This window comes from Chaetodon trifascialis, chromosome 5 (assembly GCF_039877785.1).
Source record: "Chaetodon trifascialis isolate fChaTrf1 chromosome 5, fChaTrf1.hap1, whole genome shotgun sequence".
In the NCBI taxonomy this organism is placed as follows: Eukaryota; Metazoa; Chordata; class Actinopteri; order Chaetodontiformes; family Chaetodontidae; genus Chaetodon; species Chaetodon trifascialis.
The window spans coordinates 27158776-27181809 of NC_092060.1; the positions used below are offsets into that span (position 1 = coordinate 27158776).

General features: G+C 45.2%; 1 protein-coding gene across 1 annotated transcript in view; it reads left to right on the forward strand.

Annotated features, from left to right (window-relative positions):
* Positions 1 to 22458, forward strand: part of afg2a (AFG2 AAA ATPase homolog A) — a 101525-nt gene extending 79067 nt beyond the window's left edge. Inside the window, exons 16-17 of the mRNA XM_070962538.1 lie at positions 3537 to 3701; positions 21905 to 22458. Coding sequence (XP_070818639.1) covers positions 3537 to 3701; positions 21905 to 22084 — 345 coding nt within the window. The 3' untranslated portion in view covers positions 22085 to 22458. The remainder of the gene's footprint in view (positions 1 to 3536; positions 3702 to 21904) is intronic.
* The last annotated feature ends 576 nt before the right edge of the window (positions 22459 to 23034 follow it).

The window sequence follows — 23034 nt, forward strand, 5'->3', positions numbered from 1 at the left end:
ATTCCCAGCATTCCCCACTGGTTAGGGAGAGGTACCGGCCTTCGCAGATAGGAAGTCGTCTGTCATTAGGGGGTAATCACTTCTTGAGGAGGATTGCAATGCCTGGAATGATTACTGTTGTTATCAGCAGTGAAACTTGGCGCAGGGAGAGCGGATGAGGTTTTTCTCTCTCTCTCTCTCTCTCTCTCTCTCTCTCTCTCTCTCTCTCTCTCTCTCTCTCTCTCTCTCTCTCTCTCTCTCTCTGTTTTCTCTCTTTGTGTGTTTTGATCAGCTTGACTGATCCGATGTAGGCCCTGCTTGTTTTTCAAAACTTTCTCACCATTGCGCCGTGCCTGCCGTCGCTCTGCAGGGTAGTCGGCGTTGCACACTCACCCAGATTTCGTGGTGTATAAATGCTTCAATGTTGACTTTAAGCGAGTTGGTATTTCTCACCTGGGGGCATTTCTAATTACTAATGGCTCGTGTGTAATGATGCCTATCATGTCGGTAGTGCAACAAGGTGGATGCTATCCGTCACGCAGGCTCGCGTTAGAAAAACAGAATTTAGACGACTGCGTCTGTCGATGGCGGTTTTCTGTCTCCCACGCCACTTATCTGTGTTTGTTTGCAGGGTTTTGGTCCTGTAGTCCTTTCAAGTGGCTTGTCTGGGTAGCTTGGTCTGCCTTCTTTTGTCCTCTCCTCTCCTTTCTCCTTCCCTCCCTTCTTCTCCTCTTGCCTTCTGCCACTCGAGCCAAGACTTCAGGTGGAATGATGCCGTTACGAAAAGAGCCCGTCAACGCTTGCCCAACATGCCAAGCCAAGTATTTGTCTCTCGGGGTCCCCCCTTACCTCCTCCTCCTCCTCTCCTACTCCCACCCCCAGCCCCGGATCCTTGAGAACAGGAAGTGTATCTTGTTAAGTGATGGATGGGCCCCCTGCTCTTGCTGAGAGGAAAGGGAAAAAAAGCCTTTCTTTCCCTCCAGGGCAGTCAGATGAGTTTAGCAGTCTCAAAGCTGAGGGTCGGCTCTGCTTTTTGGGAGCGCCTTGGAACCCTTGGAGCCTGAGCGCCTGGAAGCCACGGGCACTTCTCCATTATGTGTGCAGAGAGAATTAACGTCTGATAAAGTAGCAGGCGGCATCTTTGCGCTAGAAAAAAATGGATCAGGAATTAAAAAGACTGAGCCGAGGAGCATTTACCAGAATTGTGTATTGATGTGCACGAGCCCGAGTATGTGCATTTGTTTGTCGGTGTGCATAGGAGTGTCTGCGCGAGTTATTTAGCCGGGGGTCAGCAGGTTTGTGTTGGCATGCAGCCGCCAGATACTTCCAGGGAGAGCAACTCAGGAAGTGTCCCTGGCACGTCCTCTGCATAGAGCACTGCCGCGACTGGATAGACCTGCTGTGACAAACAAGCACAGACTGTAATCCCCATTGCACCCGTCTCACCTCCTGCACACTACCATTCCCACCAACCTGTGGGAGGAACCGTGACATCAAACTAACTCTCACGTGTGCTGTTTTATAGTTGTTTTGCCAGATGCATCTTATCAAGTTCCCTGAGTCTCAAGCCCTTTTAACGCTGCAGCCCTCAAACCTGCCATCCATCCATCTCCCAGCAGGCCTCCCCGACGGCTACACTCTCCCCGCTTTGAATCACAGTGACCTTATTCCTCTCAATCCGGTTCATGCCGATGGTTTGTCACCCACAGCCAGACCCTCTCCTCAAACGAGTGGAAGAACCCAGAGACCTGAAAAACAAGAACATTTCCTCTCATGATCCATTGCTCCTTTGTCAGCCATGACTCTGTTGTGGTTACCTAAGGGTAACTACTGATGTTTGTCTCCAGTTTCCATCCTCTCATGTTCCATACACATGCACAGGAACACAAAAAAGCAACAGATAAAAGGCAGGAAAACTGTCCATCGCCCCAGTAAATGGGAATTGGTTATCCAGGGGGGGAATAAAGAAAACCATAAAACAAAACTCCTAAAATTGCATCCGGCACACTTTGCAGGCAGATGGAATTAAATTGTAACGCGTCAAAGACCATTTGAACTCAGTGTTTTTCATTATCGTTAAGGTTCAGAGTTAATTCTCAACTATGGAAACAGCAGAGGACAAAACACCTCATTTGAAGGTCCATTAGATGATATCGAGCTTTTGATTATATCTGAGAGAGTTCACCCAGTGATCATCGATTAGTGGATGTTCAAATGTTGGCCGACGTTCAAAGTTCATTCTCTCCTCAACATCCATTTTCTGACATTTATCTTTTTCATTATTGATTTAACCCTCAGTTACTTCAGACTCATCATCCTGAGAAGCTACAATCAGCAACTATTTGACGTTTTTTGCTTGATAAATGACTTGTTATTTATGAAAATCGTCCAGATCGTCAGTTCAGCTTTACCTGGGTGCTTGCTTTAGCCATGCTTTGCTCAGTGGCTAAGGTTGACGTGCTACACTAAACGTCTCTTTCATAGTCGATGTATATAAAAGCAGCAAGGAGGCTGTCAGCTTTGGGAGATACATGGTGCATGCAGAGAAGCAGGAATAGCAGTGCGGTGGCTCTGTAAACAAGAGTTCAAAGGCTGCTGGTCCGGTCCCTCCAACCTTCACTGATCGCTCCTGACGTGACCTCCTGCATGGCTTGCGTCTGTGTGTGTCTCCTGCCTCGTCTTCGCTGGCCAGGGTTCAGCCCCGCTGTGGCCTGTCTGGCCCAAAGCCAGGGGCTCCGCTGTCTTTACAACCGGGCCTCGCTGAGCCCTGGGAGAGGAACAACAATGAAGCTGTCAGCTCCACTTGATGTTTGTTTGTTTTCATGTTGATTCTCTGTTTTAAATGCGAATTCACGGCAGGGAAAATGCATTTTGTTATTTTCAAATCCAGCTCTTCTTCGTCTATCTGGCTGGTGAAATGGATACACGGCCCAAACCAAACAATACCATACCATACCACAGCTTGTCATGGCTTGGCTGAAGGGAGCGAATGGAGACAGCATATTTGTCCGTCCGTCTGCCCGTCTGCGTTTGAGAGGCGCCTGCCACTTAATGACGTCTGACAAGCGAGACAGCGGCAGCTTTGGGTACTCAAGGACTGTTTTGGGGTCACGGAGATGTGATCTGTAGGAAGTGGCAGGTTTATCAGATAACGTCAACGTCGTCTCCACACTGACTGCTGGAAGTGGAAAACTTAAATTTCACAGTTTGCATTTTAGGCATTTGGTTCACGGTCATGTTTAAAGAGGCGTACGATCAATGCTGGAGTGGTGGAAGCTTCGGTTCCCACATCTCCACCATAAGCAGCGAGGAGGTCAAAGGTCAGAGCTTCAGTGTTCTGACAGTTTTTGTGACGCCAGAGTGATCGTGTGCTGGAAAGGGTTAAATAAAATAATTAGATTTCAGTTGAATTCAACATGTGTTGCCTCAGAAAGCCAGAGAGCACGTCACTGATGCTCATTATTGATGTGTAGGCTTTAACTTTATGGACTTGTTTGTGACAATTCATGAAATATGAAGGTAAACCGGTGGCTGACTGTCTTTTTTCCGTCCCACAGGCTCTGATGCGTCCAGGTCGCCTTGACCGCATCGTCTTTGTGCCTCTTCCAGATGCTCCAACCCGACGTGAGATATTTTCTCTCCAGTTCCACAACATGCCCGTGGCCCAGAATGTGTCTCTTGACGAGTTGGTGACGCAGACAAACAAGTACTCTGGAGCAGAGGTGAGTTACATCTTCATGGATTCATTTCTAATGAATGCAGCAGAGCTCCAAACCAGTCGTGACTGCCATGGAAACATAAAATATGCAAGGAAATTACTGTTGTTTCCCTAAAACAACAAAGAAATATCACCAGAAGGAGATTTATGAAAGTAAAGATGAGAGTGTGACTTCATTATGAAAACAGTTTACGTCGTAAAACGAATATACAGGCCTCGAATAGCTCTGCCTGTCTTCTCTTGCACCGGGACAAGCATAAGGTTTCCTGAAATTTGCATAAAAATCAACATGACAAACCAGTAAACTTCATGCAACTCATGAAGTGTAAACATTCATGTTTTTCCACATCTAATCTGTTTGACAAAAAGGTATTTGCGCTGTAATTTTTGCTCTGTGAAGTTTGAGGATTTGGACCGATGGTTGAAATGATCAGATTTTGGGATCTCAGTTTGACAACCATGAAATCAACTTTAGGACTGGTTTCTTATCAGCTCATTCTGAGGAATAGCTTGCAGTTGAAAAAGGTTTAATAATCCGATGCAGACCATGCTGGGCCAGTTCACAGGCCTGCACCTCTGCCTTCTGACGACCACATGAGAAACTGAGCAAGTCGCATTGCAGAGATGTTACTGTGCTTTTCCCATCATGTCTGCGTCGTGCCTGTGCTGCGCGAGCCCTCGTGATCTCACAGCAGACTGGGAGTAATCGTACAAACGCTCCTTTGTGTGACAGATTCGTCTCTCTGCATTCGTCTGCCGTGTGATTCACGTTGGCTCAAGCAGAGGAGCTGCTACCGTCCCTCCAGAAAGTGTAAGAAAAGGGGCAGTTTTAAAAAGAATGCGTCACCTTTTGGCAAAATGAACTCGCTTGCCACCTTTAAGTTCAGCAGTTTTTCGCCTGTGTTTATTATTTAGTGCATTATGGTGCAGAATATAAAGGTTTTAGAGCGTTCTGGACTGGGTCTGGTTCTCTCTGTCTTGTTCTTTGTCAGAGAAATCATGTTTGTCTTTGACCTTCAGTGTGACTCATAGTTTATATACCATTCCACAGAAAGAAAACATTCCCAAAAGATGAACCGTATATCTCTTCCCTTCAATGTAAATCCCCGCTGCGTATTTAGACTTCATGGGTCACGGACATGATAGAAATGTCATGCCGGTCCTCTGACAGGCTCAGAAAACAAACATTTTTTAACGACTCAGACACTAGTGTGCCTCAGCGGCCTGTGAAAACACACATTTCATTGTCGTCCCAGCCGTGCTTTCTGTGTGACACGTTTGTGAGCGCTGCCGTGTGCTGAAGAATCTGTGCTTCCTTTCATGGGACTGCCTGAGAGGAGGTGAGTGTTCTGATCAATAGTTTCTTAATCAGCTTCTTATTATAAGAGATTTCTCATGTCTTTGCTCTTGTTTTGAAGTAGATATCATCCTGTTCCGAAACAGACCCATGTGAGCCTCATCAGAAGCCGACATGCATGAGTTCATTAACAAAAAAACGAGACCTGATCCAAAAGCAACCCGAGTATAGTCGAACCTCATCCAAACAGACCCTGCGATAATTATCCCAAATGCAAAATGCACCAAACCTGAACAGACCCGAGCAGAGAGAAAGCATAAACGTTTGCAGCAACATGATTCGCCGCCTCTTAACGAGCAGCTTTCCTCAGGCATACGTGCCGTATCAGCCACGTCATCAGGGCTGATCTCAGCTGTGCTGCGTTATGAGACATATTGACAGACTCATCGATTGATTCCTCGAGGTGCGATGCCAAGCGCTTTAACACTCCTACACATGCACGTGCACACTTCTTTCAACAAGCTTAGAAACCTTTATCTGAGGTAAAATCTAGTCTGATCAGGACAGGGAGGTGTTGAGGTGTTTTCTCTTGATCCTCTCGAGGGCAGTCTGAGGTTACCTATAGGGCCCCCTCATATCCTGAAAGTACACACTCGCTACCTGACTGCCGACTCGGCTGTCCCCGCCCAAAAAGCAGCCTAAAGCAGGCGCGCACCTGGTGGAGGTATGCAGCAAGAAACCAATCCCCCGCTATCAGGTGTTGTGTTTGACATCGGGGTTTCTGGTATAGTGTCTCGTCTGTGGAATGGAGGTTTGCAGTCACTTGCCACTGAGCTCTCGAAACCCCACAAAAATTCAAAGACATGCCACAGTCAAGCTGATAAGAGTTGGTAGGTGGGAAAAAAAGCCGTGTCTCACCTGTGTCCGTATTATATTTTACATACCAGCGCTATAGATGAAATTAGATTAGATGAAACTTTAACCTCCCGTGAACACCGAGGGGAAGTTTGGGAGAAAACAGGATACAGATAACAGAGCAGCACAGGACTGAAGATAATGCCGTGTTTACAAGAAAAGAGCACCGAGGGACAAATGCAACAAATCAACAAAGTAAATAAACAAGTAAATGTCCAAACCCACTGACTGTGACTGCTGATTAGTCTTGACTGGACTCGCTCTTCAGATGGGTTTGCAGTTTGAACAGCATCACGCTTGCATTTGCACTGCAGCAGTTAATATTTTTAAGCATGACACATCTCAACATTTTCCCTTTTTTTAAAAACAGTTTTTACTAAAAACCTAGCAAATCGCCTTTTCATCTGGATGTTATCCCCCGGCTAATCCATAAGTGTTTGTGTTTCCTGCTGCAGGAAGACGCCGATCACAGCAGTTTACAGTAAATGAGTGAAAAGAAATCAGAGCAATCAGACGATGTCAGTTCCTCTGAATAGATAATGGTTAAATTGCAGAGGGTTTGCACTGCAAATCCTTTTTTTTTTTTAAATCCAGTTTTCACAGATTTTTTTCAAACAGATTTTCTCCCATTTGTTAAATCAACAAAGACACACTAATAGCACACAACACTCTTTATCCATGATAAGTTATTGTACCACACACCCTCAGGTCCGGTTCAAAGCTTGCACAATTGGAGGAATGAGTGGTGTTGCCTCGGTGCTGGACCTCTCCGTCTGTGGGTGACAGTCCAGACCCATTATATTTGACTTGGCATGCTAGCCAGTAATGCAGGAGGCAGCTGGGTGAGCCGCAGCCGACGTAGCAGCCGTGCATCAAGGCCCGCACTGGCAGGGAGCGGGCTGGATGAAGGCGGGCCGGGGGGGGTGGCTCGTAAATCAACAGCAGCTAAGCAGAGTCCGGTTTCAGTTTTCATATCATCCACGCTGTCGCTGACCCGCTCCATCTCGCCCTCTCTTGTTCTCACTCGCGTTGTGTTCTCATTTCTATGTGTTGGCTGCTCGTCTGGAGGCTTTGCAGTTGTCTGACAAATCATCGGTCAGGTGCGGTCGGTGTCATCGTGGAGCTTAGATGCTTCTTTGCTGTGTTCTATCAGTACTTGGTGCCGCCATGGCCTGCGTCCCTGTGCAAAGCAGCCTCATGGCCTGCAACCAGTCACATGACAAGTTGCAGGTGATGCTGGCAGCAGTGAGCGAGGCAGAGTGAAAATGTTTGCACGTTGAGATTGAAGCCAAATGCTTCCCTTTGGTCGCAGACCTGCCATTCTGCCCATAATAACACGCTGAATTCCTTTTCTCTCTGGTGTTTATTATTCAGAGTATCTGTTTTAATGCCAGCTTTGAGACTGTTGATACACAGCAGCTTGTGGGTCTGCAGTGGCATAGCTGCGATGTGCATGCGAGCCTGGAGATGCTGTGCCCTCTGGCTCTTACATTTTGAAGGACCAGAGATGCACAGCCTAGATCCATAACTGCATTTTTCTTAATCACCCCCATTCAGTGAAGCCCGTGGACTTCACAAACACGGCAGCAGAGTCTGAAAGGCGTCCCTCTGAGTTTAATTTGTTTGCAGCCAAAGCAATCTGAGTACCAAGAGTTTTAGAATACTGAAAGGCTTTCTGCAGCGTCAGCACTTTTCTGTTTCCTCTAGACAAAATCTTTATGGAGCCAAAGATGACATAAAGTCGGATTCATGGAGCTCCCTGGTAGCTCACCTGGTAGAGTGCGTACGATGTTACCCAGCAGCCCAGGCTGGGGGGCCCTTTGCTGCATGCAGTCTCTCTGCAAAGGCTTTCCTCTTCTCTCTCCAGCTGTCTAAATAAATAAAGCAGAAATGCCAAAAAACAATCTTTAAATTAGGATCCATAATGACATAATGTGCAGCTTACCACTGATTTCAAACTTTTTCAGAGTTTTAAACCTCCTAAGACTCTAGGATGAGACACGAGCAAATATGTGCATGTGCTCACTGGCAATATCTACATTAAATAAAAGCTTTGTTGACTAAATGAGGATCTGCGTGCTGCTCAGATTTTTACTGAAACTGAAAATGTTCACAAGCTTCTAGCAGGACTCCTCCGTTCAGACTGAAATCTCATGATGCTGAAATTCCAAAAAAGTGCTGTATGGAAACCTGAGAGGACTTCAGCTTTTCAGTGAGGCTACAAACAAGGCCTGGAACTGACTCAGTGCATGAGACAGAGTGCAATAAATCCTCAAGGTCTTTTCCTGTCAGGGCTTGATCATAAACAGAAAAAAAAGGAGAGAAGTGGAGTAGCATCGCACCTTCCTTCGGGAGCACGCTAAGCCCTTCTTCTTCTTCTCTGAGACAACACTACGATTATAGTATCAAATGCTGCTTCTGTTTAGGAAAGTGATGGCAGAGGTGAGGAAGGAGAGCCGGCAGCAATTTTCTGGGCCGTGTTAAAGGTGTGTGTGCGTGTGTGCGTGTGTGTGTGTGTGCGTGTGTTTGTGTGTGTGTTGTCGGTGCAGGTTTAGCGGGAAGGTGAGGGTTGGGAAACCAGATGTCACTCCGGGCAGGTAGGAAGACAGGTGATTTTAACAAGTTTGTAGCTCCGAGCTGACAACAACTGCCTCCTCCTGCGTGACTCTCCTGCCTCCTGCTCCTCTCGACCCTGCCTCCCCCTCCTCTCAGACAAGTCTGAAATCCCAGGAATGTAATTAAAGTCCAAGCTTCAGGTAGTCAGACTGCCATAATTGAGGCCTGAAACGCGCTCAAAATGCATATTCCTCCATCAGCTCCACAACGACGTCTGCAGAACTTTCTCATCATGAGCTAAAGATGAGAAAGACGAAGTTCAGGAGCAAGCCCAACGTAAAATGTTACCATATAAGCCAGTTGTGCCGCAGTAATGTCCACCGTGACCTCCGTGGGCTGTAAATCTCCTCTCACAATACATTTCATAATAAAATCCTGCAGCTCTCTCCATCTGCTGAGTGACTGCCCAAGCCTGACTCGTGCTCTGGCGCTTTTTCTCCGGTCACTTTCTCTTTGCTGCTCCTGCCCCAGCATCAGCCATAGCTGCAAAATGTAACATTAAAAACACAATTCTGCAAAGAAACATCTCCTCCTGCTTCGTTTAAATGGTTAACGTGCAGCTCACTGCCAAACTTCGCCTGAGAAAATGTAAACATGGACTCTTCCGGTCTGCGTGCCGTCAATCATTCCATCTCATTTTGCGGGGAATCTGACCTGGGGACAGAAACAGCCAATCTTCTTGCTGATGGTCTTGTTTGCTGATGTAGGTCATACTGAGACATCTGTATTCCTGGTAGCCGCTCTAACAATGTACCATTTCTAAAGACGGTGTTTGTTTCAGGGCTGCTGTATTCGCTTACATCACACTGTGCTGGTGTTCACATTATAAGTCCTGTTATATTGAACACACGGACTGATCAGGTTTGTAAAAACATCAGTCATTATTCTCTTCTAATTAAGATATTTGAATATGTGTTTTACCTGTGTGCGTCGCGTTGAGGGGCTGCAACTGCATGTTATTGTGCAACCCTGTATTATGTAATGACAATAAAGCTGAACCTTGAACAAACGTGAATGAGACTGAAGCATCTGCGCAGGCTTCTGTAAGTCGACATCTGCTTTAACAGTATAACTGCTCTTCACTTGGCTCATTTTTGGGAACCACTTGATTTTTTTGAAATAAATGTTTGACCGCATTCACAGCTAAGGAACGTTTGTTTGGCATAAACAGGAAACGAGTCATGACAGACGCTGAGTTCATAGCGTACCGAAGCTCAAACTTCATTAACAGAGAGCGCCACAGACCTCCCTGGCCTGTGTGATTGGCAGGTGACCTCCGGGAGGTGAAGTGCAAAAACACCACAGCAATGAGCACTTAGCAGATGTTGACAAGTTGTTGACAAAAAAAAAAATCAGGATTTCCGTGCATGAACGCAGTGAGAGCAGAGCTGGAAGCTGCTGTTTGGATGCAGAGCGCGTGGAGGTGACGACAGCTGACAGGCAGTGCCAGCCCTGCTGCCCGCCACCCTCCCTCCAGACCTCTGTGTCGTAACATCCGTCTCCCTCGACGAGGGGGTTGGTTGTTGAGGCGTTTTAATAAAACCTCGAGCGGCAGCTTTCAGCCGTATCAGAACATCTTTGTGAACAGTCCCAGATGCCTTTGACCGACCGCGACCTCCATAGCGGTGGGTCTTTTCCCTCCAACAGGGGGAGGGCTGTTTGGTCCGAGCCCAGGTGTCTTAGACGCTTGGCTGACAGCCATTCAAACTCACTGGCGCAATTGTTTTCTTAACTTTTTTTTTTTCTTCACACTGGCAGGAGCAAGTCTGTTCCGATGCAGGACGTACAAATCAGGCAGATCAACAGTCTGCCTTGACGTCAATGTGCCGCCTGTGATGCTTAATATTCCTTTCCTAGATTACTGAGCAACCCTGCAGTTCCCTGTCAGGAAGTCAGCATGTTAGCTTGTAACTCGATGAAGCTGTTGGGCAATTTTGCATCAGTGAAAAGACATAAAAGTGGTTTGATGAGTAGTTCTTCTCTTCAGCCCCACGTTTTAGCAACAGCAGCCTGAGCAGACAGGCTGAGTTTGCAGAAGCTTGTTTGCAGCCATAAAAAGAGTTTGATCACAAATAAGGCCTTGTATGATGACACACACACACTCTCCACAATGACACACACACACAGAACAAAACCACCCTCACAGGAAGACAAATGGTTTCCTCTTAACACCTGTTGTGGTTGTGGCTGTTCCTCCTTTGGCTGTGTGTGTGTCGTCTGTCTGATTTATGAGCCGGTATTTGTTGTTGCAAAGATTTTTATCACCAAGGACACAGGCGCAAAAAAATGCATCAACAAAAAACGTGTTGCTGTCTGAAGAGCAGTGACATTACACAACGTTCAGAGCTGATACACACCATCAATCCAGCGCTCTCTAAAAAAAAAAAAAGATCTGTAATCATCACATAAACGTCAGCTCCGGTGGAATGCGTGTCTGACGAGGTCTGAAGTTGGCAGTGATTTTCCAAAATATGGTTTAACCTCTAGTCGTGTGTGTGTGTGTGTGTGGGTGGGTGTGTGACCACAGAAGCGGTCACGCTGCCACTCAGGAAAACAGAGTCGACATGGAAAACACTGTCAGTAGTTCAACAAAGGCTGTGTGGAAAAAGCCTTTCACACCTCCGTACCTCTGTGTGACTGTGAAACACTTCACCTCACTTCCTCTCCAGCAAGCCTCTTGCCTCTCCTCATTGTGAATATGTTGTTCTTCGTCGACACTGCAGGTTAGATAAAGGTTAAAAAAGAAAACATGTCCCTCGGTGCTTCAGCCAGCAGGCTGCTGTGCAAAAGGCCAGCAGTCGCTGCGAGGGAAACGCTCCAATCGGCCCTGATTTTACATTATATATATAAAGCCTTCACTGTGGTTTATGTGCAAGTACATGGTGAGCACAAATTGAATTTTTCCTGGGAAATATGAGCCCTCGAGCGTACTCGTCGTACTATTTCCATTGGCCAGGCTGGAAGACAGAACGTGGGCAGTAAAAGCCAAAAAAGAAACAAATGGAGCAAGAAAGAAAGAGCAGACATGTAGGAAAGACAGAGGAAGTGAGACGAAAGGTTGTAGGTGGAGGCCAGAGCGTGGAGGGGGAGGGAGAGGAAGGTATAACGACCTGAAACTAGCCAATAAAACGAGAGGATGACAGCCAAGAGGGAAACACACAGAGCCGAGGACACACCAGTAACTCAGTTTCGATCGTATGAAAGGATTTTTTCTGAAAGACTGAATGAAAATAAACAGTTTAACTCTGAAATGTCAACAAGTTCTTTAATCTTCAAACAGTCTGATTGTGCAGATTGTGGAATAGATAATAATTGGCATTTAAAATGAGATTATGTAACTTTTGCATGAACTAATGATAACATTACACAACACAACATTACACAACCATAAAAAGTTGTCACTGCAGGCTTGGTCTGCTATGACCATGGTCGCTAATGTTAGCTAATGTTTGCAAACTCTACATAGATGCCATCTAACCGATATCAGTGAGTAAGTTAAAAACTTTATCTCTCTTCTGTGTTTGTGTTTCAGCAGATAAATATGAGGACCTCCTTAAATTATCTTGTAATTACCACTTGTGGCCACAGTGGCCGCTGTTCAGCAAATAGCTTGCAGTCTTGCTTTAAAGAGGAACTCTGCTGATTTTACACATCTCATTCTGTTTAAAGGTGTTGGGCAGTAATCCTGCATGTTTTGTGGCTGCAGAGGAAGCTTTGAGAAGTCTGATAACTTAAGCAGCGTGAAGATGGAAAGATTCTGGGGCAGTGGCGTTAAAAGTGAGCTTACCGGATCTCTGTAGCCCGATCTCTGCTTGAGGCTAGCAGCTCAAAGCTACAGTACATTAACCCCTACTAGCGTAATACAAACAGCTGATCTAACAGTCAGTGGCGGAGTTGCATTGTGGGTAATGTAGGCACGAGTAAGAAGCATGCATGGAGCTTTTGTCAGTAGTAGTTGGATGTTAGATGAAATAAGAAGTCAGCCGTCAAATAGAAAAAAGTTGCACACACGTGAACATTGACTGCGTGCATACAGGTGCTCTGTACCTCAGTGTGCATGAAAAATGGAGCAAACAGGAAAAAGAAAATTTCAGCGGAGCACATCACACAGGTGGAGTTTTACCTACCTTGACATTACCCACACGCACACATCACATATGCACACACACACACACACACACACACACACACACACACACACACACACACACACACACACAGAGCTGAGTCTCCAGGTCACTTTAGTGTGGGTGTGTTTGGTAAATATGCCATCCCTGCCTTCCCAAGTCCAGGGAGAATGTGTAGCTTTCATTGGTCTGATTAAGGGGCGAGGACAAATATGCCATTAAAGGCGAGGCCCAGTTATACCCCCCCAACACACACACACACACACACACACACACACACTGACAACCTTAACACTGTGTAGCCCCAACACAGGTGCTATCCCACATGGGTCTTTCCAAAACATTCGGTGAGTAGACGCCTGAGATGATAACACTCAGCCGCCCGACGTGGAAGCTCTGCGGTGGCTGTCGTGGGAGGCTTCCATCTGAAAATGACTTACATTATCAGCGAGTCACGCAGCAGGGGAGCATCCCCCGCTTTCATGACAAACATTTCCCGCGTGGCCAGAAAACACGAAGCCTTCGCTGTCTCAATGTAAGACGGCGCGTCACTGCGAGCACGACTCCTGCAGGCAGATATCTCATTTGCTGAAGTTCGAAGTTTGAACTTCCAGCTGCTGGAACGAGCTTCTGAGCGCTGTTTGCTCGGAGACACTCAGACAAATATCTGAACTGAGTGTTATAGCATAATGTAGTAATAATGAGGCTGCAGACGAGCCTGCGTGTTGGCTGCAGCACTCGTCTGTTACATCTTCCCTTTGTCTCTGTTGTCTCAGCTGTTACATATGGGGAGGAAGAGCCCACGGACGCACTTTCATCATCAGGTTTCTATGGAATCTAAATTCCTCTACTGAGAGCACAAGCATGTGCACGTTCATCCACACACACACACACACACACACACACACACTCCAGTCTGCTATTTATGATCATGTGCCATGTTTCCGTTCTCCCCCTTCCTCCCCACGTGACTCTCCTCCCTCCATGCTTAACCTCTCCTCCCTCTCTTTAACCCTCTCTCTCTCTCTCTCTCTCTCTCTCTCTCTCTCTCTCTCTCTCTCTCTCTCTCTCTCTCTCTCTCTCTCTCTCTCGCCTTGTAATCTTAAATAGGTTTCACATGGAGCTGTGGTCAGGCCTTGTTTCTCATGTCACTGCAGACACTTCCTCTTTGCCTTTTTGGAGGATGAAACATTTTATTTCTGGTTGAGAGTTTGGGCTCTGCACCCCTGACGTCGTTTAATTTATAGATTATTGAATTTCCTCTCTGTAAATTGGATGCAGTGCGGCTTCTTTTGCTTTTTTCTCAGTGAGGGGGATTAGGGGGGTGGAGGTGATGCTGTGGTGTGGTTGGGCCAGTTGCATGGGTGGGAGTTAATATTTTGTTATTTGCATAAGAGCACCTCTCAGAGCCAGTCTGTTTGTGAATGTTAGGATTTTCCATGACATCAAGATCAGCAATATGCTATTTATCATTTTTCCTCTTTCTGCACAGGAGAGCTGAAAACATTAGATGAGTCATTCATTTGCTGGCTGTCAGAAATTTAATCTGCACCTATTTTGCTAATCGATTTTGCTCCCACACCTGATAAATCATTAAAATGTCAGCAATGATAGTTTCTCCCTTTTTTAATTACATTTACCTCCATGCAGTACAATATATCTTATTGATTTGACTGATTGGTTCAAATTAGCACTTGAGGAAAGTCTGATTTTAAGTTATGTTTGATTAATTAATCCCAAAAATAAGAGAATTAGTTGATTCTATTACACATGTTTATGCATGTATGTGTGACTGTACACATGTTTTGTGGTGTTTGTGTATGTGAACATGCGTTTGTACCTCACTAATAGTTTTTTTTTTTGGTGCACAGTCTGTGTAAACGCACCGGCCTGTAAACCTTATCTGTGTGGTCCTGCAAGTGCAGCGTGTTACGTATCCACACGCGTGTGCAGATGCATGTTCGGTGCATTATGAACTGTATGTGAGCAAGTGCAGTGTGTGTGCGTGCTGGTGCACTGTAGCGCATGAGTGCTGGACTTGTGGAGTGATGGAGGAGAGGTTTTGTGGGAGGCGGGGAGGGGGTGTTGGGGGAGTCGGGGCTCGCTCCTGTAAATGTGGCCGTTTGTGTGCGAGGGGAGGGGGTGAGGCAGGAGGGGAGTGCTGGATGTAGCCCGCTGTAGACACAAGGGCGGATTGATAGTAAACACACACTCCGGGTCTAGTGGATGTGCTGCCGGTAGCCCGACTAACAAGCCCTTCATTAAGGCCGTCTGATACACTCACTGAGCGCCTTTGTTGAAGTAGGAAGCGAAAAGTACACCAGACAGATTTGACCTGAGAACGTTGGTATGCCCTGCCAGCAGTTGCAAGCTTTTTTTCAACCCCCCCACCCCCCCAACCTCTCCAGAAGGGTTTATTTTCGTCGCGCTGAACAGGTTGTCTCATGGCACGCGCCACTTCTCACCTCCTCTGGGGAAACACTGCGGGAAAGAAACTCAGATTTACACAGGTATTTAGCTGTGAACGTGCAGGATGCACAAAAGGATTTTCGGAGTTTGGGTTCGTGCATCTGTGTGCACGTTTGTGTGTTCCTGACGTGAACATGGAGTTGAGTTTAGAGGTGGGATGCAAATTTGCATGAGCTTTAGCTCGTGTTTTATTTCCTTTACAAAGTTCTGCCACATGGCACACACATTGTGTATTTCCCTTTGTAATGCACTTGTACACAGTGAGCCTCTTACTGTGCAACGTGTCCTCAGTCAACAGCTCGTATGATACCTTCTACACGTGTTTTGTTCTTATTTTCTGTGTTTTTTTTCTAGATTTTCATGATTTTTCTCGTTTTCTTTTCATTTATTTTCACATTTTCTCTCGACCTCAGAAGGGCTCACGCTTTTTACTATCATTATTTTGCCCTGCCATCTAAATGTTGATACTCCCAGCTTTTTATTCCACTCGTATGTTTCTGCTTGCCATGTTCTAGTGCTAAAAAGTGTCGGGTGTGTTTGTGTAACCCCCACTTTGCTATGTTCTTATTTATATTCTGTTATTCTTCGCTGTATCTTGTTACCATTTGCTGCTACAGCGGCCTAATTTCCTCTCTGGGGTCGTTAAAGTTTCGTGTTGCCTTATCTTACAAGGACAACAGGACCTCACATACAGCGCTGGACGAGCTGTAGTAGATCACTCCACGTACATGGTATCACTTGTGTGCATTCGAGCAGCGTGATATAGGGTGTAGTTGTGGCTGCAGAGGGGAGTGCAGTGCAGTGACCAATAGAGCATAAAGGCTGCTGTTGTGTCCAGGGTTTCATGTTGTGGCACCCTAATGGCTGGGAGCATGGGAGGCTCACGAGGGCCTGCAGCCCTGAGCAGAATGAGCCCTGCACGTGCCCATCCTCATGCCACGGACCCATTAAAATGGCTTCGCTAAACGAAATCCAACAGCCACTCTACTGGAATTCAAAATTAGAGAAATAGTCAATAAATAATTAATAAATGCTTAATTACAAGTTGTAACTAATAGCTTATTAGTAATAAGTCATTTATAATTACTTTGTTCTAGCAAATATTTAGAGCTTGTGTCACTGACATCTGTTATTGATGTGTTATTACAAAACTGGGCCAATTAACCTTTAATACAGTAAACGTGATGCTTATTATAAAAGTGAAATTTCCTATTAATGGCCCGTTACCAATACATAAAGCAATAATAAGTAATTTATTGACCATTAATAAAGCTGTTCGTGACAAAACAAACAGCAGAAACCATCGAGCACGTCGTGACTTCAGCATTTATATCAATGGCTTTAACTGAACTTCATGTTCAGCAGATCTGAATAAAACTGCTGTGGTTTCGTGTGAATCACTGCGTTGGTTCCATAATTTTCATATATTTCCACTCTATACTTAAACTTAACTTGCGTTCTAGAAAATATAAGTAGTCTTGATGTCAGCCGGCGTCCATCTTTCTCCCATATGTAAGTGAAATGCTTCCATATTTCTCTCCATTCTTTGGAGCATTTGAGTTGAACCAGGATCCAGTTCTAGACCTAATGGACTACGTGATCCTCTTGTTTTTTGTCCTTTGTAGTCTACTCTCAAGAGCTGGACCAACCCTCCATCTGTTCCAGACCACCTTCTTCTTCTTCTTCTTCTTCTTCTTCTTCTTCTTCTTCTTCTTCTTCTTCTTCTTCTTCCATTTGTTTCTCTTTGAAGAGATGAACTTTTAGTCCACTTGAAGATCAAACGGAGATCTAAATGGCTTTTCCTGTCTGTATTAAATGACCAACAGACAGTGGACGTCAATGTGACTGCCAACCTCCAGAAAACATGTCATTATGGTAGTCTGACTCCCCTCCCTCTCACCACTGCATCGACTCGTACTGACAACAGTTCTGAAGAGCAATGGTAGTAAAGACTAGTCTATGTCCTTGCATAGATTTCAGTGTTTAAGAGTATGTGTTTGTACATTCTGCATGTGAGGTTTGGTTTTCAGAGGGGTTTGAGAACCACCAAGGGAAACTTGTCATTAGAGGAATATGTGGAAACAAGGATGTGGTGGGAGCTCCAATTGAGTATCTATCACTTTTCCAGTGACCCATTTAAAAGCTCTGCGGTTTAAGGGGCTCTGCCGCCATTTTATTAAGGTGGAATGACTGACACAAGGATTCCGGACATTTCTGCTGGTGGTGGCGGTGGTGGGGGGAGGAGCTTTAAGCTTAAAGCTTTATGCTTTGGCTCAGGACAAGAGGTGATGAAATTATTATTATACTTCATGTATCTTTTATTATACATTACTTTTTATTTTCTCCATATTGTTTTTGTACCACTGCTGCTTCCATCTACTTTCTTTTTCAGATTTGGGGAGTTGTATGTAAACTGGGAGTTAACTGGATAACTGATAACTGGACTGTTCAGTGACCAGTAGTTTGCTCTCGCTGCCCCAGTTGAACTTCTCGTTGACCGCCAGTAGAGGACTGATTCATGGCTCAAATGTTTCCACAAAACAGATATATGGGAAACCGACCCAACCATACATGCATAAATTAATCCGAAATAGACCTGAAGATCCTCAAGTACAAATAAAACAACAAAATACATTGTTTGTCATTATCGTTCAAAACCGTTGCGTGCACTTCTACAAAAATAACCATTTTTCTGATCTATGGTTGAAGTTTGGTCCCTTTTAAGCACAAAGACCACATGATTAGGGTTAGGAAAAGTCATTATTTGGGTTTAAATAACTACTTTAAGCTTAGGGAGCCTTTGTCGTCAAGGTTAAAAGAAACCACCACTCGGGCAGGGGTCCTCCATGTCAAAGTCTGACACTTTGTCAAGAGTCACTAGTGGTCTTTGTGAGTTAAGCACAAACATATGCTGCTTTTAGGCATTTTCACAAATGGCTGATGCTGTTATTTGTCTTGGGAGGAGAGTCTCAACGGAACATCAGACTTAATTGACCCCAATCCAAACTACAGTACCCCCAAAATGCAGAGAACATCAACACTGGTGGCACCATGGCGTGCTACCAGTTCAAAAGAGCAGCCATGCGTGTCCCATCGTCTGCCATGTTGATGTCATCAAAGCTGATCCTGCACCTTAACATCAGACTGAATGTGGCCTGGCTTCAGTCCAGCTCGGGTTCCGCCTCGGACATTAGGGACCTCGTGGATCTGAGCGCCACAGAGGATGTTTGTGTCATCGGCAAGCGTGAATCCGAGTCCGTGAATGTTGAGCAGTTAGTCACAGGCCTCACTGTTTAACCTGAACCAGTCGCAGTGGAGGAGCTCGCTGCACAAACTGTTGCTTTAAACAGTTTGTGCCTCGTCATCAAAACGTCTCTTTGACTCACTATCAGGCTGACATTTGGGTCATCTTGAGTCAGCACGTTTTCACCCGTCTCCGAACTGAGAGGCTCTTGATGATGACTTTTTTTTTTCATTTGCTCTGCCTTCACGGCTGGCTCTGTGCCACCTCCACGAACTCTGCGCTCGCCCACATCACCAGAGAGCAGCCACTGCAATGCATCAGCTTCGCCCTCTCCATATATTTAAGTGATTGCTGACATAATTTATGAAGGGAATGAAAAATAAAGTCTGCATTGCAATAAAATGTAGAAAAAAAAAGAGAGAGATCTATAATTTATTTGGCCTGCCACAAGTCAGCACTCTTCGCCACCGACCCCCCCCACCCCCCCTCATTTCTGTGCATTTGCAGTTTTCTCCTTCCTCCTCTTTTTCCCTCTCAGGAGCGCAGGGGGCCCATCTTTAAGGGGTGGTAGGTTGCTTTTTGGGGGGAGTCAGGGGTATCAAGGTGGTGCTGGAGGGGAGTCGACGCTCGGCTTTTGGCTCCGGTCTTGGAATGCCTTCACGTTTACAAACAAACTGGCTCTTTTCGCTCGCCCTGTTTGCCTTTGTGGCTTTATTTTTTTTTTCACGGCCTGTACGGGCAAACACACAGCGGGAAACACTGGCTTGTTGATCGCCTTCACAGACCAGCTCATAAACCCGGCGAGCATGAATGCGGGGGCCTGTGTGTGTGTGTGTGTCGTTTGTGTACTTCAGAGCGACTCCGGACATTTCCCCCCCCCCTCTTTTTTAATAAACCTGAGGGGTGTTGTGGAAGTAAACACCCAAATAATTATTAACTGTTGAATCGTGAGATTGAGGCACAAGGAGGCTAACGTGTCCTGTAAGTCAAGTTTCAACGTAAATAAGAAATTACAGTTTGATTGTGCTGCACAGTTTGTCTGTTCCTGTTTATGGATGTTGCTTGGAAACAACACTAAATCACATTGTTCAACATGTGGCATCTCTCTCGCTCTCTCCCGCCAGCTCCTTTCCTTGCTCGCTCGCCCTCGCTCGGTTTGTAAACAGGGAACGGGGATACATGGCCTCATTGTTTTGCATCATTATTGCTGACAGGCCTAAATGACTTGAATGATGGGAAACCCTCATACAAAATTAACCCGGCCCTGTGTGTTTACCCTGCCTAAATCATGTTGCTCATTGGCTTGAAACAGAAGAAGGGGGAAAATAGGCCTCACATCCTGACATCTGCGAAGCACCTGTCCTGAGCTGTGCATGCTAGCTCGGCCGGAGCGCCTTCAAACAGCTATCTCCCCTCATTTCACTCCCCAGCCTTGAAAAACGCCATGACTGCCATGTGTTTTATCAGTTGACAACCTCTGCTGTGTTTTTTCCTGTCTCCAACAAGTCTGTGCATTGTATGTGTTTCAGATGATGCCACGTTCTGTTGGTGTTTTCGCTCAGATGTGGTGATTTCAAGTCTTGACTCTAAATCTTGTTTCCAGTACTGCATTTTTACACATCAACAGATTGAAAATCAATATATTTTTTCACATATTAATGAATAAAATCTGATACCTAGCATTTTGGAATATGACTTTTCACCTGTATCTTGATCTTTTGATGTGTGAAAAATCATGACAGCTGTTTTAATGAATGTCCTCAGTAGGACTGAGCATTAGCAATGAGCTACATAGAAGCAAGCTATGGAACGGTTTTCCTTGTTTACAGTTTAAATAAAAACTGAGTTATTCTTTGCTCTTTACTCACCTTCAGCTCACAGAAAATACATTCTTTCACTCTAGTTTTTCTACTTTTTTTTTCTTATTTCTTAATCCTTTGCACTATTATGTGCTAACAATGATAGCATAGCTACAACCTACTCACCACTTCTGCACCAGAAACAGCCAATAAAAGATGACATTACCTATCAAAGCCATTTATTCATATTTCATTTTGTTATTCTTGTGCAGTGTTAGCAGACAGTCAGATGAAAACAGACCAGCAATGCCTGCTTGCTAATGTTTGCATGCTAGCTACATAAGCTAACTTCTGTTACAGTCTTGCTCCTGTCACAGCCGTCCTATTTTTCCTGAAATTATCACGACAGAACCTTAGTTAAATGTGCATTCTTGTAGGAAAACTTGTGGACTTGTCTTGGAAGCAGGATGAACAGCATTAGAACGGTTATGTGTTTGCTAGCTTAGCTAACTTATGAACATTAGCCAGACTGCTTGTCACTCTGTCTGCTAAAGCAATAAAACAATAGCTCAGTCAAAAAGATCCCAAAAGAGAGAATAAGAGAAGTATGAGCTCTTAATCTGTTGCATGAAAGTCCAGTCGTCTTCCTCATCTATATAATTTTCTTATACTAGGAAACATCATGTCTTTTTGTGAATTTAAACAACAGATTGTTGGGTTTTGACATGCTCATACTCAGTATCTGACAGTGCAGCGCAGCTGTGGAGGGAAGGGCAGTGACGAGCGGCGCTTCTGTCCCACATGGCTCTACATGCATGCTTTCACTGTTCAATATTCCACAGCTCTGCTGCGTCATATGACTGCCTGTCCCACTAACCTCCCAGCAGACGTTATCAGTGGTTGTACAGGCGAATAGTTTCCTGCGCGGCTGTTGTCGGAGGGAGTTGTGTAAGCTGCCCTGGCTCAGAACAAAGCCGGGCTTCTAGAATGGGAGGAGGGTGGCACTTCTGGGAAAGGTGCCTGGCCTTCATCAGCCATCGCCACCAATTCGGAAGTGAGTCACCCCTCTGCAGAATCTCTCCCAAAGGTCACCCGTACTGACTGCAGCACTCCTCCATGTCAACCATTGCATAATTCCATCAGTACTGTAGTAAAGACGCTGCAGGAGGAGTAGTGTATTTACACTTTAGACAGGGCAGGTCAGACATGTTGGTCTGGATGCAGAAATAATCCTGTTAGTTAACTAAATCTTAAAGGGCAGAACCACAAAACCACATTTTATATGTTACATTGCAGATTGATGTTTTTAAAAGAGGGTAAGGCAAAGGTAAGTATACTCCTTGGCTGTTATTTATGTTTTAATTAAAGTTCTTAGTCTGTGAGTTAACTCATGTTCCAATAACGTGTGTCTCTTTGGCTCCATAACACATCTAATTAGATTATTAGATATAGATTTAGTCTTCAGGATCTAAATTTCCACCACAGTTCTGGCTGTAGAGATGATAAACACTTTGATTTCTGCTTGTCCGGCTTGTTTGTCCCTCTGTGCTGCAGGGCTCTTGATGTCCGCAGGATAAATGACTTCCCCTCAGACACTTCAATAGCTCACTTTTCAGCTGTCATAATGCTCAACAGTGTGTCGCTGAGGTCGATCAGCCTGCGCTCACATGATCCGCTGGTGTTCAGTGGATGGAGCGCCCTGCCTGACAGCTGAATATCTGTGTCTGTTTCCTGTCCCAGATAACAGCAGTATGCAGAGAGGCTGCCCTCCTGGCCCTGCAGGAGGACATCAAAGCCGCGCACGTCGAGGCCAGACACTTTGAAAGCGCCCTGAACGCTGTGAAGCCCCGGATCCCCGACTCTCTCATCCAGTCGTATATCAGCTATCAGCAGCAGCACAGCGGCCTGTGCTTCTTCTGACCACGCTGCTACGGACGACGTCAAAACCGAGCTGCTATTTTCCTCCTAATTTTCATGTTATTCGAAAAGGTTTTCCTCTGCGGAAACTGACACAAACCACCACCAGCTGGACTTAAGTGATTTCTCTTTCGTAGCTGCTGTGCCAAGTTAAGCAGCTGTTGTTCAAGTTTTTATCTTAAAACTAGGAGAAAAAACAAATGTGGTACTGGTTTGTTACTGGTAACCATCATGCCAAGTCGGCAGCTTCGTTTCCCCTCAAAAGCTTTTTTTTTTTTAACTGTATGACTCAAAACACTCTGCAAACACACCTGTATGTCCTTAAAAATGTTTGACCATGGAAAATATTAATAATGTATTAAATGCATTGTTTATGTACTCGTTGCCTTTGGTTGCCTTTTCTTTCTTAACAGCAAAAGAACATTACAGGAAAGAGAAAAGCCACAAATACGCTAATAAACACGTGATGTTTAAGAGAGGTCCAGTCCTGAGTTTAGCGCACAGTTATTCTGAGTAGAAAAGTCGATAAAATACACAAATTATGTCAAAATAATTCCCGGCTAACATAATGTGAAAGCTGTTCTCTTCCAGTGTGAAACTTTGGTTTGCTGGGATCAGGGTTTGACTGGATTTTAAGATTTCCCATGAACTGGTCTGCTTTAGCTCAGCCTTCGCCCGCTGTTAATCCAACGAGAATCTGCCTTTTCTGCATCTTTTCAGTGCCACTTTGTTTTCTCTGGGAGTTTAAATGTTTGCGGCTCTTCGGGAACTCGTGCTCCCTGTGGGATTTGGAATACCTGCACAGTCAAATCACAGGTTTTTAAATGTTTTCACAGAGACAGAAAAGACTTGAGGCCCATGTCTGACAAGACTGCAAAGAATCCCGTTTGATTCGTTTTTAACTGATTATACTGAGAGTGGAGAGCTTGATCCCTCTAATCAGAATATTACAT